The sequence below is a fragment of the Ips typographus genome, linkage group LG12 (genome assembly GCF_016097725.1).
Source record: "Ips typographus isolate SLU linkage group LG12, UJ_Ityp_2.0, whole genome shotgun sequence".
Taxonomy (NCBI): domain Eukaryota; kingdom Metazoa; phylum Arthropoda; class Insecta; order Coleoptera; family Curculionidae; genus Ips; species Ips typographus.
The window spans coordinates 8,066,706-8,087,549 of NC_138433.1; the positions used below are offsets into that span (position 1 = coordinate 8,066,706).

The following is a 20,844-nucleotide window of genomic DNA, read 5'->3' on the forward strand; positions in this document are numbered from 1 at the left end:
TTTAATAGATTTGGATAAATTTGGTATCATTGAAAAGAGCATTTCTTGGGCTTTTAGGATTCTTGTGATAATGACAGTTGTGACCTACACGGCCGCCGATAGAGGGCGTTATTCGATCCAAAATATTGGATTTTCTCGAAAAATTTAAATGCGATGATATGACTTTTTTTAGACTAGAAAATAGACAAATGACAAATAATAAGCCTGCGCAAACCGCATCTTAATATATTTTTCCTAACTCAAATTATTAAAAAAAAAACCAAACCAAGAAAATTTTTATATGCCCATTTAAAAATCCATCGGTTGCTTTCGATAAGAGGGCAAGTAGTAAGTAGGCCACGAAAATAAAAGACAAACTCCTCACACGTTTTCGTATTTATAAGCGATTCTCCTTTTAAATAAAGTAAAAAAAACTTAAAAAAAAAGAAAAGATTATTGCCTTTTGTGTTCAAATTGCCTTCCGTCATATTCGATACATTGTTCCAGTCTTCCTTGAGTCGACAGAACCGCAGCCTCGATTTCTTCCGTTGATTGAGTTTCGAATTCTGTTTTCCATATCTATTCGTGTTGTTGGTGAAGTTTGAAAAACAATATCTTTTAAGCGTCCCCAGAAGTAAAAATCAAGACATGTCAAGTCGGGAGATCTTACCGGCCAAGGAAATAGGCTTTCCCTTCCTATCCAGCGTTCTCAAAAGGTCCCGTTAATATGGTTTCGGATATTAATTGAATAAAGTGCCGGACAACCATCTATATGCAGAACAAACAACAGTTCTCCTAGTTTCGAGTGGCACATCTTCCAACAAAATTGGCAAGTCGTTGATCAAAAACTCTAAGAAGCGGTTACCAGTTAATCCTTGATCAAAAAAATGAGGTCCAATAATTCTGTCCCCAATGATACCGTGTTAGGATGAAACCTCACGTTAATGAGATTTCAACTTTTTTTAATTAGATAGCTCAAGGTCGTGGATTAATTGCATGAGTTCATAACTAGCTATAGATGAACACACTTGGATATACTGCAGGAAATCAAACGAACCACTTGTTGTATATGTACACGTGTATATTACAAATTAAAAAACAAAACTACAATATTTACAACTTTACAAAAATTTACAAAATTTACAAAAGTTGCCGAGAAACAAAAAGAGAGTTGAATTTAAATTAAAATAAAAGAAAACAAAATTGAAGTTAATTTTAAAACAAATGGAAAAAAAAACAAGAAAAGTTAAATTTGAAATTTAAAAAAAAAAACAGGAAAAGTTTTCCCAGTGCCAAACTGTCTCTAACTGCCCTTACCAGTTCTTAAGACGATGTTTGGGTCCTGGAACCTCCAGTATCCTCTTCCCAGTAGTCAGTAGTGGCCACCGTTGATTTCCAGGTAGGAAATGGGGTCCAGAGACTGGTGACAGGTACCTAAGGCAGAAAACAGCAGAACACCAGGGAAAACGAACAAACAGCTTCAACACTTGTTCCGGCAACCAAAAAGGTGACCAGAGGTGATGAAAAGTGTTGAAGTTGTTTAGAGCAAACTAATATAACTAAAAAATAAAAATAAAATAAAATTGAATAAAACTAAATCAAGAGAGGAATTGTGGTGGTTCGATTCTGACCTTTTGAGACTCTGTGGCCGGTGGTCGGCTTTTCCAACACGTGGGTTGGTCCGGAAAACTCTGGACAAAGCAGTCCCAGTCAGGCTGATTCAATCCCCGATTGAAATGTTATTTGGTCGGGAAAACCCTTGGATCGTTGGTCGGAAAGCCCTTGAAATTCCGGTCGGAAAGTCCTTGAAATTCCGGTTGGAAAAGTCTCTGAATATCCGGTTGGAAAAATCTCTGAATATCCGGTTGGAAAAATCTCTGAATATCCGGTTGGAAAAATCTCTGAATATCCGGTTGGGCCGAACACAATGCTGTGTTGGAAAATTGGGCCGATACAAAATAATTCAAAAGAACTAACAATAAAACCAATTTACCTGTAATTCGGCCAGATGATCACGGATTAAAAATTCAAAATCACACACGCGCCACACCGCTCAGAAAAAAGATCAGATGTCGGCAGTTCGGGTGCTGTAGTGGTAAAGAGACCGATATCACAAAGTGGGGTGATTAAATAGGCACATGGCACCTGACACAAAGAAACACGACCACAAACCGACGCTTCCCCGACAAAAATCGAAACCAATCACGTGACTACGGCACCTGATAACTTATCAGGTCACGCACCCACATTTACAACAAAATGTGCACAAAGTGCAATTGGAGGATTTAAGCGATCGGAATCGGTCTACTAGTGTAACTAGGCCCATGTACATTAAAAACACAAATCAAACGAGTTAACGGACGAAAACTCTATTTCGTACGTAACAACCGCACCACACATTTAGGCTCCAGCGTCCCTGGTGCTGCACTTTTCTTAACCAATGCGGGTTATCAGCGGACTAATAATGCATATTATGAAGGTTTACTCTACCATCACTATTAAACGTAGCCTCGTCGGTTCAGAGAATTTCCTTTAAACATTTCTGTTTTCCTAAATTGACAATAATTTAATCTATTATCGAAATCTTGTTCATTTAGCGCTTGGTGCAAGACTATGTGGTAAGGATGTAATCTAAAAGTAAAAAACAACATATGCGTAAAAGTAATATAATCAGAATAAAACTGAATTGTGTATTTGAGGGTATGTGCTAAGATACTTGAAATATGAAAAAATTATATACCTATAATCTTTCAAAATATTTCTAACAGTTGTTCGTGCTATTCCCAAGTCTAAAGACAATGTTCTAGTTCCTACATGTCTATCAAATTCTATGTAAGCCAATACATTGATAATGTTTTCTTCGGTCGTTCCATTGCGACGCCTGCGACGTTTAGGACAACGAAAACTTCCAGTATCGCGTAATCGCTGTACCAAGCGCGCAAACATTCTACTCCGGTAATGACGGCGATCTGGGTCCCGTACCGCGTACTGTCTTGCAGCTTAGCTGCATTTTGAGAACACTCGAAATAAATCGCAATCATGTCAACGGCTTCATTATTTGTGAGAGTTATTCTGATTAAAAATTACTCAAATTATACGCAATCAACATTATTGAGCTGCGTGTGACAAAAGTTTGACGTTACTTGTCAATATTTTAGATAGGAGTTTGTCTTTTATTTTCATGGCCTACTTACTACTGTTAATATGAAACCTCACGTTAATGAGATTTCAACATTTTTAAATTAGATTGCTCAAGGTCGTGGATTAATTGCATGAGTTCATAATTAGCTATAAATGAACACACTTGAATATTCTGCAGGAAATCAAACGAACCGTTAGTTGTATATGTACACGTGTATATTACAAAAAATCTACAATACTTACAATTTACAAAGTAATTACAAATATTAACAAAATTCACGTTGCCAATCCAAATTATTGAAACAAAAGGAAAGAATCTTAAAAATAATTGATGAAACTGATGAAATTGAGTTTAAAAATAAAATGAAAAAGGAAAGTTAAATTTGAAATAAAAAAAAAACAGGAAGAGTTTTCCCAGTGCCAAACTGTCTCTAACTGCCCTTACCAGTTCTTAAAGACGATGTTTGGGTCCTGGAACCTCCAGTATCCTCTTCCCAGTAGTCAGTAGTGGCCACCGCTGGTAGGAAATGGGGTCCAGAGACTGGTGACAGGTACCTAAGGCAGAAAACAGCAGAACACCAGGGAAAACGAACAAACAGCTTCAACACTTGTTCCGGCAACCAAAAAGATGACCAGAGGTGATGACAAGTGTTGAAGTTGTTTAAAGCAAACTAATATAAACTAAAAAAAATTAAATAAAACTAAATAAAGTGAGGAGTTGACCCGGTGGTTCAACTCTGAAACTCTGTGGCTGCTGGTTGGCTTTTCCAACACGTGGGTTGGTCCGGAAAACTCTGGACGGAGCAGTCCCGGTTAGGTTGATTCAATCCCCGAGAGGAAAGTTCTTTGGTCGGGAAAACCCTTAGATCTCTGGTCAGAAAACCCTCAGATCTCCGGTCGGAAAGCCTTTAGATCTCTGGTCGGAAAGCCCTTGAATCTCCGGTCGGAAAGCCCTTGAATCTCCGGTAGGGCCAAACACAACACTGTAATTCGGCCAGATAATCGCGGATTAAAAATTTTAAGTCACACACGTGCCACAACGCTCAGAACCTAGGTCAGATGTCGGCAGTTCGGGTGCTGTAGTGGTAAAAGAACCGATATCACAAAGTGGGGTGATTAAATAGGCCACATGGCACCTGACACAAAGAAACACGACCACAAACCGACGCTTCCCCGACAAAAATCGAAACTAATCATGTGACTACGGCACCTGATGACTGACTGCCGTGAGTACGGCATCAGGTCACGCACCCACATTAACCACAAAATGTGCACAAAGTGCAAATGGAGCTATTAAACGATCGGAATCGGTCTACTAGTGTAACTAGCCCCACGGACATTAAAAACACAAACCAAACGAGTTACGGACGAAAACTCTATTTCGTACGTAACACTACTTGCCTTCTTATCGAAAACAACCGATGGATTTTTAAAGGGGAGGATATATGAACTTTCTCGGTTTGGTATTTTTTTATAGTATATTATTCAACGAGCTTTTTATGATAGCCATTAATCCCTAAGGGGGATGCTTACGTCACGAGCCGCAGGCGAGGGACGCAAATCTCCCGTGGGATCAATGGCCATAAAAAACGAGGATAATACTATACTTTGTCCACGACCACTGTCCATTACCACTCATGCCAAGTGCAGGCAAATTAGAAGTTGATACTCTTTTATGTAGATACTGTTTCTTTCTCATGCTAGTTGATTTAACATAATAAAATAAATTTTCTTGTTGATACAAATATTTTTTATTAACAACAGTGGAACAGCAAAGTCACTAAATCATATTCATTATGTAATTTTGACCTAATAAATATGATTTAGTGTCCTAACCTAAATTATGTTATACTAATATATAATTAACAATTTCTAACTAGTACCTACATTAAGGACATACTAAAAAAGGTTTGTCGGGATACATTTTAATTTATAAACAGAAAATTACTTAGAATTATTGATTGTTACATTAACATTGGAGCAATTATTGAAGTTTATAGTAGGTATCGGGTTAATATCGAAATTATGTGTAGAAACAGTAGAAATATTTTGAATATTTTCAACTAACTTTTGGGTTATTTGTATAGAGTTACTGAGTTTTTCAGCAGTGCTAACCTTATTAGTCATTGATTCGTCTATGTAGGATTCGGCCACAGTCGAGCTTTTCCATCCGCCATGTCTCTTCAGGGCAGTTATATCCCCCCCTGCGTCAACAAGCATTGTAGCAGAGGAACGGCGAAACGAATGTCCAGAATACTTTTCTGGATTAGGTAATTCTAAAAAGGATGCGATATTCCTACCCATGGCCGTAAATTTGTTTTTTCCAATTTTCTGTGCAGCACACTTTCCGTTTTGATACGACAGAAATAAACTATCTAACTTGGTAACTCTTCCGCGTAAATCAATATATTTTTTGCACATTTCATAAAATTTGGCGGTTATTATAAATTTTCTCGATACGCCTGTTTTCGTTTGTGGTATGGTAACCAGCAAAGATGAACCAAGATCGTTTACATCTGCAAGTTTCATAGAATAAAGTTCATGTCCTCTGCAAGCACCCATTATGCCCATTATAAGGGCAACCTAAATCAAGACACTTCAGGATAAATAATAATGAGATGGTTTTTATATTTTTTTTTACCTTTATTGCAAGATACTTTGTGTCTGTCAGCATTATGTAAAAATCTATTGACTTCTTCTGGAGTAAAAATAGCAGCTTTTTTCGCTTGAAATCCGTGATTTTTCCTTTTCAGTAAGGCTTGTAGTTTAGCATAAGTTTCAATATTTATGGAGTGGTTGATGTCTAGCGTACTCCTTAGCATAGAATAGGTGGTCCACAATGTAGATGGTTTGTATTTCGTGGACAGTTCATTGAAATAAACCAATAAAACTATCTCAGAAAATGAATTAATCTGCTTAGTACTTCTCCAATCCATGAAACTTTTGTAAGTTGACAAGTACAATGATTTCGATTTTTCTGGTAGCAAATTTGTACTTGTCGTTTTGGCAGCCTGTATAATTTCTGGTGGAGTGCAACCTGGTTCCGTATCACTATCCGAACTCATTTTTAACAAGAATTACTGCGAAAAAAGCAAATATTTCTTCTAAAATTACCAAATTAAAATTGAAATCCGCCATAACAACTGAAATGTCAAACTCGATACGATTAGGATCGCGTTTAGAATGGCCGTCGGTGTACAAGTCGTGACAGAATTTGGGAAAAAATTGAAAAATCACGTGAACAATTTATTTACATAACTATATGGTGGCATGTGACAAAGGCCACGGTGCGCACACCAGCCCTATTTCTGAACGCACCCCCAGCGTTGCCGCCTACGACCACAAGGGCACTGACGTCGTCAATGTCAACTTAAAAAGCCACAGAACTAAGGACGGTCATACACCAAAATTATTTCAAATGTAAATTATGGAATTTACCTAATGATTTGGCAAACTCCTGTACTGTGTTATTGCGGTGTATTTGTTAAGAAAATGGTATTCTGAATTAGCAGTAATTGCAAAGACATAAGTGGATGTCTACATGCAAGAAATACCGCATATCCCATGTTTTATGCTTGGTGTGCAACCACCTTTAGGTCGAGAGGGAATAATGATCATTATTCCTCTTCATTAATCACTCTGCCGCTATATGGCCTTCATTTAGCTTTTGTCAACACGCTGAATATTAGTACATTATTGGTTGGTCGTGGACAAAATAATTTGAGTTAGGAAAAAGATATTAAGATGCGGTTTGCGCAGGCTTATTGGTTAGTCATTTGTCTATTTTCTAGTCTAAAAAAAGTCATATTATCGCATTTAAATTTTTTGAGAAAATCCATTATTTTGGTTATAATATCGAATAACGCCCTCTATCGGCGGCCGTGTAGGTCACAACTCTCATTATCACAAGAAACCTAAAAGCCCAAGAAATGCTATTTTCAATGATACCAAATTTATCCAAATCTATTAAAGCCGTTTCGAAGTTACAGACATTTATTTAAAACAACATTCAAATACCCCCACCACTTTATTTCGAAAGATAGAGAAAAATTGTTTTTAGAAAAAATGTTCGACTTTAACTTAAAATTAAAGCGCATTTTTTTTACATTCATTGGGGAAAATCACAAGAAACGTAACTTTATGTAATTCAAGATGGCGCAAACGCCCTCTGGCAGCCATCTTGGAAACTTGAAAATAATTTCCAGCATTTTTCCTTGCCCACTTAACGTATAGAATTTTTTACCGTAACTCTCTACGATCATTAGTTTTGAAGGTACAGCCGCTTACCTCGCTTATTTGCCCACCCTGTACATTTGGATGTGGTTACACTGACTTTCTCGTTAACAGCAAAGAATTATCAACTCTCTCGCTCTCTGCTCTCGCTCCTGAAGATGGCCATTTATATGTCCGAAACTAGTAGAGCAGGCCTTACCTTTTGAAGGTCGTAATAAAGTATTGTGGAGACGACTGCGTGTCATTCCCTTCCTTTTGTACTTGTACAACTCCACTGAAAGAAAATGGACTACTCGTCTTTAAAATCATCTTTTACTCTCTTGTCTTTCGTCTCTGAAGTCTCTACCCATACTGACCACTGACTGGACTGACACTCTCGCGAGTCGTGTTCTGCCCATCGTGTAGCAATTCTTAGTGCTGTAGCGCATCTATCGATTGTTAAATGTTTGCTTTGGTCGATAAGCGTCACCACATCATGGTTAGGAAACTTTATAAAATAACACAAACACCAGTTCGGTTTTCAACTTGGAACGTACCGCACGTCAGTTTCGTGAGTGCCATTTTTTGCCACTAAGAAACCACGTTTCTTTAAACGGTGTTCAGGGAAATTTGAAGTTGACGACCGAATTTTGCAGCCGGTCGAGGGGAGATGGTGGGACCTCTAAGTGGAAACGTCGATTCCTAAAAGTCTACGGGGAATTGTCTTGTGCGGTGCACTTCCAAGAGGCGGATAGGGTGAAAACCTAGGAGAAGACCAGGATTCACTGAAGTAATCCATGGCTTCATTCATTGTTTGAAAAAGTCCAGAGTCAAGCTACCGTTTTACGTAAAGTTTTACGTAAATTAGTTGATTTAGTTTTTTCTTTAAAATATTAGTGCATTCCGAATTGAACTTTCTTTTGAAAACTACCGTTTTTTGACCGATTATTCTACCACGATTAAATATTTTGGCTTGGCATATATATACAGGGTAATTCAAATTCGACCCTCACCATTGGGATCTCGGAAACTATAAGAGATACGAGAAAGTTTAAATTGGGGCAAAGTTGCGCAATGTAAAGCTCAACCAAATGCAGTTTTAAAAATTTCGATTTTCCGAGTACTTCCGAAGATATCCGAAAAAAACTGAAAATTTGATTTTTTGTTTTTATTTATTTCTAATCTTATTTGAAGAGATATTCCACTACTAAAAGCACCTTTTCATTGCCACTTTTTCTCAGCTATTCGATGATGGATTCAAATATGCCACACGACGTTTCGTTTTTTGGCAGCCATCATCAACTTTCTTTTTTCTTATGGGCGCCATATTGGATTTTTAGCCCACCAAATAGTACGTTTTATTCTGATTTTATTGATGTATAATAATTTATGATTTGCTTCATAAATAACAAAATAATTCAATAAAAACTATTTTTACTTTAGTTATTGGCTTTGAGTTAATGGGCCGTTTTATAAAATGTCACTATTTGACAGTACTTGTCAAACACTATAATTCGGACGATCATTAGAGCTTTTAGAGATTTTACCTTAGTTAGCTTTGAGTTAATGAGACGTTTTATGAAGATTACTTGGTAGTACTTGTCACACGCAATTGGCCTGAACATACTTAGTCACAAAGGTGTACACGTGACTTAAACCGGTTTATTCACTCGAACAGCTTAGGCCACTCGCTACGCTTGTGGACCTAGTTGTTCTTTTCGTGAATAAAAAATGGTTTAAGTCACTTGCTGTATAAATAACTATTAAATCACTCTGAATGACATTCGTCTATTTACAGATGTAAACAAACAAACATCAATGTTACATCTACGGGGCGCGGTGCAAATTTAATAGAACTGTAATTTTAGTTTTTTTTTTAATATAAAAAGTCGAAATTTAATAAAATACTGTATAAGACACGTGACTTAAACCGGTTTATTCACTCGAATAAATATGAATGAATAAAAAATGGTTTGTCACTTACTGTATAAATAACTATAAACTTGCACTTAACATTATAAAAAATTGAAATTTGGCAAAAAATGAAGTTCCTAAAATGATGATCTTTCTCTTGGAAACATAAATAAGCCTTTTAAGTTAGAGATAATGCTAACAAATCTCTTGTTCTGATTAACCTAAATAGTTCAGCAATGCTTGTATAATAATAACATTTTCTGCGGGGATTTCTTTTCTAGATACATTTTTAACTATGATTGACGCTCTAATGATCGTCCGAATTATCGTGTTTGACAAGTACTGTCAAATAATGACATTTTTTAAAACGGTCCATTAACTCAAAGCCAATAACTAAAGTAAAAATAGTTTTTATTGAATTATTTTGTTATTTATGAAGCAAATCATAAGTTATTATACATCATTAAAATCAGAATAAAACGTACTATTTGGTGGGCTAAAAATCCAATATGGCGCCCATAAGAAAAAAGAAAGTTGATGATGACTGACAGAAAACGAAACGTCGTGTGGCAAATTTGAATCCATCATCGAATAGCTAGGAAAAAGTGGCAATGAAAAGATGCTTTTAGTTTTGGGATATCTCTTCAAATAAGGTTAGAAATAAATAAAAACAAAAAATCAAATTTTCAGTTTTTTTCGGATATCTTCGGAAGTACTCGGAAAATCAAAATTTTTAAAATAGCATTTGGTTGAGCTTTATATTGCGCAACTTTGCCCCAATTTAAACTTTCTCGTATCTCTTATGGTTTCTGAGATCCCAATGGTGAGGGTCGAATTTGAATTACCCTGTATATACAGTGTGACCCATTTAGAATGGAAACACCCCTATAAAATTTTAGGTTATTAACCGATTTCAATGATTTTTTTTTGAAATAATTAGGAATGAAATGTCTATTACGGGAGAAAATTTTAAATATTTATTTCAGTTTTAAGGTTTTCAATTTTTGGAGGTCCACCACCAGTTGCCATCATGGCTCTTTTATTTCTATTTTGTTTAGAAATCGCATTTTTTTCCAGGTCAGCCCAAGTCTAAAATATTGTTTAAAATTTTGGTTTTTAAAAAAAAATTATTGAAATAATATCGTAAGTATAGTAATCAGTAATTATTTTGCTGTTTTGCTCAAACAACCTTTCGCCACTTTTGCCAATCTTTCCCGGCACCACCTTGAACCATGTTCAAATTATGAGAAATTTGTTGCCATAAATTGTGGCTGTTTGTCTACTGAAAGTGGCAGTAAACAGTCCCGATCTTAATTCTTCATGCTGCGTCAAAAACTCCACTAACATTTTCTTTTGATCCTCGTTGACAAATGATCTTTCTGCCATTTTAAAGTAATGGAAATAATTTAAAAAGTACATATTCACAAAATATATTGGTTATTTATATGCTATGTTAATAACCAAATTTATAGGGAACTAGATCAAAATAAAAACGTTATGGCCCTTTTTATTGATCTGACCAAAGCTTTCGACTGTGTCGAGCACACCTTGCTTTTGCAGAAATGTCTTTCTTATGGAATATGAGGAAATTGTCATAAATTATTGAACTCGTATCTATCTAATAGAAAACAATATGTTTTATTCAATAAATCTGAATCAGACCAGTTAACAATTGAAGTTGGCGTCCCGCAGGGCAGCGTCTTAGGCCCACTACTCTTTCTTATATACATTAATGGCATGCCAAATTATTTGAGTGCACCGCATTGTGAATTTGCTGATGATATTACTTTGTTATCCTCAAATAAGGATGAGCATATCTTGAGAAGAACTTTGAATGATAATTTGAGCTTGTTATCAAATTACTTTAGTAACAATAAATTAACTCGGAACCAAGATAACTCGGAAACAAGAGTATACTATGGAGTTTCATCCTTGCGGAGCCAACTACCTGAAAAGTCATCTTATCAAATTGAGTGGTAGAACTATAAAACAAGTTACATCTTTTAAGTTGTTGGGTTTATATTTAGACTTGTCGTTGAATTGGAAAGAACATGTCAATTTTGTTTGCAGCCAATGTTCGAGAAGCTGTTTTGCTTTACAGCGCCTAAAACAAATAACGAGTCGGGCAACAGTTAAATCATTCTACTATGCTAATATTGAATCTCGTATGAGATATGGAATAGTGCTGTGGGGTGCATCGTCTGCATCCAATAGAGTTTTTTTAAACCAAAAACGTGCCGTACGTATAATGTTTAATTTAAAATTGAGGGAATCATGTAAACCATCATTTATCTCAGAGAAAATAATGACTTTTCCTTGTTTATTTATATTCGAACTTTTAAAATTTGTAAGGCAGAATGCGTCCGCTTTCATAACTCTAAATACTAATCATAACTATGCTACCCGATTTCGAAATAACTATCAATATGAGGTACACAGGCTTGAATTATTTAAAGCGAACCCCTATTATATTGGTGCTGTGATATATAATAAGATCCCACCAAAATTACGTCAGTTGTCAAACAGCAGGTTTTTATCATCTATGAGAGACCTTTTATTTATTTATACAGTGGAGGAGTTCCTAGGCTACAGCTTTAAAGACGTATAACATGTGTGATAAGTGATAAGTATTTTCTTTTTTATATACGTGATTTTGTAATCTTCCTACATCCCTTTTGTGATATTGGAAATAAATTGTATTGTATTGTATTTACCTTTACACATACTTTTACTTAACTAAAATTAATAAAAAACTAAAAATAATTCGTAATATCGCCGGTATCAACTCAAACTCATTAACAAAACACCAAACTGAAACAATTTTAGAGGTTAGGTTAGGACTGTAGCAAAATCAAAGTATCGTCCATTTACACATGTCCGCCAGATTCTCCCTCATTTATTTTCAGTTTCGCCCGGTCCAAACCAGGCGAATAAATTCTCACCCAGTTTTAGGCAACCCGCAACACAAAAATTCTCACTTTCACTTTCACGCCCCCCTATAAAATACAGGGTCCGGCAACCAAACTTTCTGATTTGAACAGGGCGCCATGGAGGGAGTGGGTGTAAGACATGGGTGGGGATAGGCTTACAAGCAGGTGTCGGTTGGGAAGTTTTTTTGATATTAGCTTCAGTAGCGAAAATGCATTGGCCGAAGGAGCAACGTGCGTTTGTCGTAGAGGCCTACTTCTCCAACGGTCACTCGATCATCGCCGCGCAGCGTGCATTTCGGGCACACTTCAATATTCCCCCCCGAGGTGTCGTTCCTGGACGAGAATCGATTATTTCGTGGGTCAGCACCTTCAGGAGAACTGGCAATGTTCAGAAAAAAAGAATAGGGTTACCAAGGCCGGTAAGAACACCACAGAACATCGAGGCAGTAAGACAGTCAGTTTTACGATCTCCTCGGCGCTCGGCAAATAAGCATGCAGCTGCTGTTCGACTTTCGGATCGTTCGGTAAGGCGAATTCTGCATGATGACCTCCATTTTCATCCATACAAATTGGCTGTAGTGCAAAAACTTTTCGTACGAGATTTTCTTGCTCGACGAAATGCTTGTGAAGCGTTGAATGAAAACTTACCTTCCGATGCACTTGTGTTCTTCAGTGATGAGGCACATTTTCATTTGTCTGGGTGCGTGAATAAACAAAATATGCGCTATTGGAATAATAAGAATCCGAGAGAACTTCACGAGAAACCTCTTCATAGTGAACGTGTTTCTGTGTGGTGCGCCTTGTCGCGAGAAAGGATCAATGGTCGTTATTTCTTTGAGGAGAACGAGCGTGCGGTTACTGTGAATTCTGAGCGATATGTCAATATGATAGAGAACTTTTTTCTGCCTACTCTGGGAGAAATTGACATTAGAATATGGTTTCAGCAAGATGGAGCTACAGCACACACAGCGCGGAATGCAATGCGTGTTTTACGAGAAAACTTCCCAGGCCGTCTGATCTCCTTAAGAGGCGATCTGACGTGGCCAGCACGCTCGCCTGATTTAACCCCCTGTGACTTCTTTTTATGGGGCTATCTGAAAAGCATTGTCTACACTGATCGTCCAAGGACCATACCCCAATTAAAGGAAAATATTCGTCGAACAATAGCTGGCATACCCGTCGCTATGTTAGAAAAAGTATATCAGAACTTTGTAAATCGATTAACTCAGTGTATTGACAATGACGGGCGTCATTTGCCCGATATTATTTTCAAAACCAAATAATATTTAATTTCCCATTTTGTATAAATTTGATAAAAAATAGTTAAAACGATATCTATTTTCTTTTTTGTTTTATTCACCTTTCAAATCAGCAAGTTTGGTTGCCGGACCCTGTAGACGTCCTGTCTAACAACTTAATCTTGACTAGACTTATGATGTTTGACATTTGTCATAAGTCACTTAACAGTAGACATTACTAACTTATACATATACACATAGAAGTTTTTTTTATTGGTATTTTAACAAATTATATACCTTTTTCCATTGTTCACCAGTTTTTTGGGTACCTCCAATAGAATTTATAGCCTTTGCAGCATGTTCCCAAGATTGTCTTTTTAAATCTGGGGTACCTTTTCCTCACTTTAAAACCTCAGAACTTTCTACCTCAGTTAGAAATTGAATATATTGCTGTCTTGAGGCTTTCTAAGACATATCTGTAATGTTCTCTTTCTTCACTTCTATTAATTAGGAAAATAAAACACTTTGTTATAATATAACACCACTTCACTCTGCTTGGTCTGCTTTACTTCCCGAAACCACATTCAATAATAATCCCAACCAAGCAGTGTGTTTTCTCTGTTTATTTTGGGATTCATCATCATAATACATTCCTTGGGTACCAGTCAGTACGATCGATACATTACATCATCTAAAATTAATTTAAAAATTAAGTTTGGTACTTTATCCTAATTTTGAATTAAGTACTTACCGTTGCTGGAAAAAAAAACTGAAAAACATCAAAAGCCGTTTAAAATGTACATAATTTGTGAGGTTAGGTCCGTACTGCTCCGTCTGGTCATAACACAAATGCAATGTTGCCATAGTGAAGCTTGAAATTTTATCAATCAATTATTAACTACAGTTGTTTTAATCAATTGTCCTTAGTGCATATCTATGTGACCAAAAATTGAAATTGTGGTAAATTTTCATTGAAATTATTTCAATATTGATATTAAAGTCAATGGATTTACGGCATAAGGCTGAACATCTGCCTATCAAGTACTATACTTGTAAAGAAAACATCTTTGTGCTGCTGCAATGTTCTTTTAAAACAATAAATCCAATACTTGTTCCACTCTGTGAAGATGGACTATCAAATAGTAATACCAAACCACGGACAACGCCTGTAATCCCTTGGGTATTAAGTGCATATTGTGCACACGAGCATCCACTGTGACGTCACCCGGCGTATCGCATTGAGTAAAGAAGTTCCAGATAGGCCATCTTAAATCTGTTCTAATGTCAAATGCCAACTTGTCACTTGGCTTTTGTTTTTGTTATGGAGTATCCAGCCACGATGACAGAAAACACACAGAGGGTGAAGTGTGTGACATTTGGCAGTTGGCGGACAGTAACACGTTTTTCAATGATGAGCAGTTATGAACATTCTGCATTTTTCTGTTAGTACAAAACAATGTGTGTAGCCTGTACAAAAATCATAATTTTTATTTCCAAGTGGAATTTGTTGTGTTATCAATAAACTGTTGTGAAGGAATTAATAACCCTGTGTATCCTTAATCAGAAACTACTCAGCTGGCGATCAAGTTCGTTGAACCCTAGGTACAAAACACGTGACAATTAGCACAGAAATCGAACCCTAGTTCAGCAAGACGCCACAATTGGTGCCGAAACCTAAGCTCTCCCAAGTCCTAAATATCATAAGAGACCAGATACACACAAAATGATGATTAATGAGGATAATTCCGACAACACAAGCATGGTTGAGCCGCCAAATCGTATAATGCAACAACCACTGGACGTCAACAGAGTTTCCCTAAAACTCACCGCCTTTTGGACCTCCAAGCCAGCAGCATGGTTTGGTAGGGCTGAAGCGCAATTCCGTGCAGCCAACATCACCCGATCTATTACAAAATTTGACGCGGTTGTCAGCGTATTAGCAGAGGACCAATGCGACATTGTTTTAGACTTACTTACCAACACCCCTCAGGAAAACGACGATCCTTATCAACAGTTAAAGGAGAGGTTGCTCAAAGAAAACAGCCTGAGCGATACCAAACGTTTTAAGACACTGCTGAACAAAATGTCATTGGGTGACAGGAAACCCTCCACCTTACTTCGGGAAATGAGACTCCTAGCACCTGAAATGGATGAAACCTTCCTAAAAAATGTATGGATGGAGAGACTGCCTAGCCACACGAGGGGCATACTAACTGCCACCAAAGGCAACTTAATGGAACTTGGGGTAACTGCCGACGCTATTGCTGAACACACCAGTTCGTCCTACCTTAATGAGGCCGCTTTACGTCCGCCAGTCAAAGAACAAGGCCCCCAGGTAATTACAATGGAGGATTTCGATAAGCTGGTAAAAAGAATTGAGAAACTGGAGTCCACATCTAGGCGTAGACAGCATTCTCAAACTAGAGAGGAAAAGAAGTATCCCATGTGCAGATTCCATTACAAGTATGGTGAAAAAGCCCGTAAGTGCGAAGAACCTTGTAACTTTTTTTAACAAATCGGCATCTGACAACCAAACTATTAATAGGCTGTATATACATGATAAACGCAACAACTTGTCATTTCTTATTGATACAGGCGCAGACGTTTCTGTTATTCCAAAAACTTTTGTGTTTAACTACCAAAACTTAAAGCCTACTAATTTCACACTGTACACAGCAACCGGCACACCCATCCACACCTATGGATAAAAGCCATTGTTTTTAAATTTAGGATTAAGGCGAGAATTTAAGTGGGATTTTTACATTTGCGACGTGACAAAACCACTCCTGGGTGCAGATTTCCTCAGACATTATCAGTTGTTAGTTGATGTGGCCAACAACGAGCTAATTGACAACACAACTCACATCAGGTCCAGGATTAATCAGATCACAATAAATAAAGATGACCACTCTATTTCTTTATCATGTTTTGTAACTTCACAGGTCAGCACTACTTGGCAAGCAATTCTGCAGCGTTATCAAGAGAAAACCAACACCCCAGAAGCTAACATGCCAACTGTGACCGCAGAACATTTAATCGAGACGTTTCCTGCCATTGTACCAACCACAAGTCGCCTTAGACGATTACCACCTGAAAAATACTTGTCAGCCAAAAAGGAATTTGAACAGATGGTCGCTGAAGGCATCTGTCAACCGTCCAAATCACCTTGGGCATCACCTTTACATCTTGCCCCTAAAAAGAATGGACAATGGAGGCCATGTGGTGACTACCGGAAACTTAATGCTGTAACTGTGCCAGACAGGTATCCTGTTCCAAACATGTTAGATTGTGTGTACATTCTTAATAAAGCTAATTTTTTTACTACATTGGACATCGTGCGAGCTTATAATCAGATTCCAGTTGCCAGTGAATCCATTCCAAAAACAGCAGTAACAACTCCATTTGGGCTATACGAATTTTTAAAGATGCCATTTGGGTTACGAAATGCCGGACAGACGTTCCAGAGATTCATCGACCAAGTGTTAAGGGGACTGGACTTCATTTTTGTGTACATCGATGACATTCTGATTGCTTCAGAGACCTTCGAACAACACCAGGAACATGTTTCACTCGTATTAGACAAACTAGCTGTTCATCACATAAACATTAACATTCAAAAGTGCCACTTTGGTAAAAAGGAAGTTGATTTTTTGGGTTTCAGAATCACAAATACCGGAATTTCACCACTTCCAGAGAAAACCACTGCCTTACGAGAATACAAGAAACCTACTAACATTCAAGAACTTCGACGTTTCTTAGGACTCGTAAACTTTTATAGGCGACACATTCCTAATGCAGCTGAGCTACAAGCTCCTCTTCATGACGTTCTCCACAACAAGACAAAAAAGAACGTTAAAACTCCGATAGATTGGACTAATAGTATGGAAAATGCTTTTCAAAGTTGCAAAGAAAGTCTGACTTCAACCGCAAGTTTAGCTTACCCAGACAATTCAGAATTAGCGTTAATTTGCGACGCATCAGAAACCAGTATTGGAGCTGTCTTACTGCAGAGTGATAAGCGACCCTTAGGATTTTTCTCAAAGAAACTCAGCGTTTCAGAAGTCAAATACAGCACATACGACCGCGAACTTCTCGCTATATATGCTGCTGTGATACACTTTAGAATCTACTTAGAGGGCAGAGAAGTAACTATCTATACTGATCATAAACCATTGATTTATGCTTTTCAGACAAAACATAGCAGTAACTCCAGAGAAAAAACACGGCGTGCTAGACAGTTAGAGTTCATCAGTCAATTTACTACAACCATTAAGTACTTAAAAGGGGAAGAGAACGAAGCAGCAGACGCACTGTCTCGAGTCCAAGAAATTTCATATACAGCTTCTTTAAACTATGAAGAGACCGCAAAGGCACAGCTTGACGACGAAGAACTTAAACAATACCAACAGCAGCTTGACATGAAATTTGAAAACCTAAAATTTCCAGCGCTAAAACTTAGCCTAACTTGCGAAACATCCACTGGAAAATTTCGACCTTACGTACCGAAAGGATTTCGGAAACAAGTATTCGACTCAATCCATGGGTTGGCACATGCAGGCATCCGGGAAACACGCAGGTTAGTGACAGAAAAGTTTTTTTGGCCATCAATGAATAAGGACGTACATTTGTGGGCTAAAACATGTATATCTTGCCAAAGGTCAAAAGTACATAAACACACAAAAACTGAATTGTCAACAGTACCCACACCTAAAGCTAGATTTTCATGTGTACACCTTGACATTGTTGGACCCTTACCAGTATGTGAAAGCTTTAGATACTGCATAACCTTAATTGACCGTTATTCACATTGGCCAGAAGTTATTCCTGTAGCAGACATTCGAACTGAGACAGTTGTTCGATCAATTTTTATGCATTGGATTTCCAGATTTGGTTCACCAGAGATTATCATAACTGACCGTGGAACTCAGTTCGAGAGTGCTTTGTTTACCAGTTTTTATACTTTGTTGGGCATCAGAAGAGTTAGGACTACAGCTTACCACCCACAAAGCAATGGAAAAATAGAACGTTTCCATAGAACGTTAAAAACTGCCATCACAGCTCACAACAAACCGGATTGGTTATCAGCACTCCCTGCAGTACTCCTTGGATTAAGGACAGCTTTAAGGGATGACGCCAAATATTCCTCAGCCGAAATTTTGTATGGAGAAGGACTACGATTACCATCTGAGATGTTTTCACCAAATCAAAATTCACCACCTTTAAGCCTATTCATGCAAAACTTGAAGGAGAATTTGAGTTTTATGCAACCAGCTCCTACAAAATGGAACTCAAAACAAAAACCGTTTGTTAGCCCTGACCTAAAGACTGCGACCCACATTTTTCTGCGTGAAGATATGGTGCGTAGACCTCTATCAGCACCTTATACCGGACCACACGAAGTTATTGCACGGAATGACAAAACCATAGACATTCGCGTGAATGGACATGTGACCAAGGTTAGCCTAGACCGAGTCAAGCCAGCATACATCTTGCAAGAAGACCAAGCAGCGGCAGTTCGTCATGACCATGACTATTCCTTCCACAATCAGAACATCTTGTCTAGCAAGAAAACCGTCCGTTTCCAGGACAACAGTGACGACGTCACTGGAGGGGGGGTATATGGAGTATCCAGCCACGATGACAGAAAACACACAGACGGTGAAGTGTGTGACATTTGGCAGTTGGCGGACAGTAACACGTTTTTCAATGATGAGCAGTTATGAACATTCTGCATTTTTCTGTTAGTACAAAACAATGTGTGTAGCCTGTACAAAAATCATAATTTTTATTTCCAAGTGGAATTTGTTGTGTTATCAATAAACTGTTGTGAAGGAATTAATAACCCTGTGTATCCTTAATCAGAAACAACTCAGCTGGCGATCAAGTTCGTTGAACCCTAGGTACAAAACACGTGACAATTAGCACAGAAATCGAACCCTAGTTCAGCAAGACGCCACATTGTTTTGTTGTGTCAGAAAAATTAACATGCAGCTAAAATAATTGTATTTTTATTACAATAGTCTAATAATTGGTGAAGATTATACACTAAATTGAAGTAAATGTATATTTTTCAATGGTCATAATGCACACAACGCCTGCTAGCCCAGGTAAGATTTCAATGGCAATTTCATACCTAACCGAAATAATCTCTGCGGAAGCATCACTTCCATACATTACTAAAAATTTGTCTAGTCTGACAATTTTTTAAAGGTGGTTCAACTAACAAATTGGGCCTCTTTCACAGATCTGTATCCTGTATATGCTGAAACTTCACTACTTTTCCATGTGGATGAGAAAATATAACTTTTATGAAGAAATTGACCTAAGCCAAGAACAAATTACCCACTAAGAAGATTGCAACATATCAATCAAGTTGAAGAGTGAAATTGTGTGCAATGGGTTTTACTACTTACATTAGAACAGTGAATAAAAAAGCAAGGTTTAAGGTCAGTATATTGATTTTATTTAAATTAACATTCAAATGAAAACTAATGCATTTTTCATTATTGTTTTATGTTTAATAATTATCATTGTACACTTTAGTAATCGGCATTGCTCAACATTGAGTTAATATGTATTATACAATGTCTTGAATGTGATGAAATGGAAGGGACTTAAGCCTAGTTTATAAAGCAAAATTTTAGTTATATTATTAATATTAGGACTAAGAATAGAATCAATGCTTATGACCAAAGTAGTTTATAAAAAAATTATTTAAATTTAGTATTAGTTATAACTGAATTCACTTAAAAACCAAATTTTTTTATGGCTAATACTAAAATTAAATCTTTTTGCCTTTTTTGCACCTGCAGTATGGTTAACCTGGCATTGACATGAATATTATCACAAAAGTTATAGTTTTTAGTTTTTTAGGTACATGATTTTATTAACTTTTTCATTTTTGTTTTGGGTTCCGGCTTAAAGAAAAAGGATTGCAGCTACAAGCTACAACTTTTTATGAAATATTTACTATTTATGTACTGGCACTTGTCAGTCTATATGTCATGTAATAACCTCCATAAACTTATCATTTATAATCACCTTTAATTTTTACAGTGAGTACTAATACCTACTAATACTTAAACTAAATTTTAAAGTGGGCTTTACTTTTTGCAAAAACACTTGGAACCTTATTTCTATAGGAGGTTTTGGATTCTACAAACAATCCTTAACATATTTCATGCAACATACTCCATACTGATATTCAATTGTTTTCAAACAAATGTCAAATACACATTTCAAAATTATAGGTCCTACAACTTTTACTTAAAAAAATTAAAATCAGCTGTTCAAAATGAACTCTTTCAAAAATGTCTCTTTTTTTCAAAAATGTCATCAATAATTTTTGGGGATGTTAATCTGATTTATTGGAAAATTATTGGTTTCAAATTATCAATATTTACAGGACAATTGTGGTACAAGTTGCATGG

The 20,844-nt window shown here is 36.9% G+C and overlaps 1 protein-coding gene and 1 pseudogene across 1 annotated transcript; one reads left to right on the forward strand and one right to left on the reverse strand.

Annotated features, from left to right (window-relative positions):
* Positions 1-463: 463 nt before the first annotated feature.
* On the reverse strand, positions 464-6,185 carry LOC145736700 (uncharacterized; annotated as a pseudogene).
* Positions 6,186-17,273: 11,088 nt separating this feature from the next.
* Positions 17,274-19,360, forward strand: LOC145736324 (uncharacterized). The gene is made up of 2 exons (XM_081990663.1): positions 17,274-17,990; positions 18,300-19,360. Exons 1-2 carry the CDS (start codon positions 17,296-17,298, stop codon positions 19,135-19,137), a joined length of 1,533 nt encoding a protein of 510 aa, XP_081846789.1. The 5' UTR covers positions 17,274-17,295; the 3' UTR covers positions 19,138-19,360.
* Positions 19,361-20,844: the final 1,484 nt, after the last annotated feature.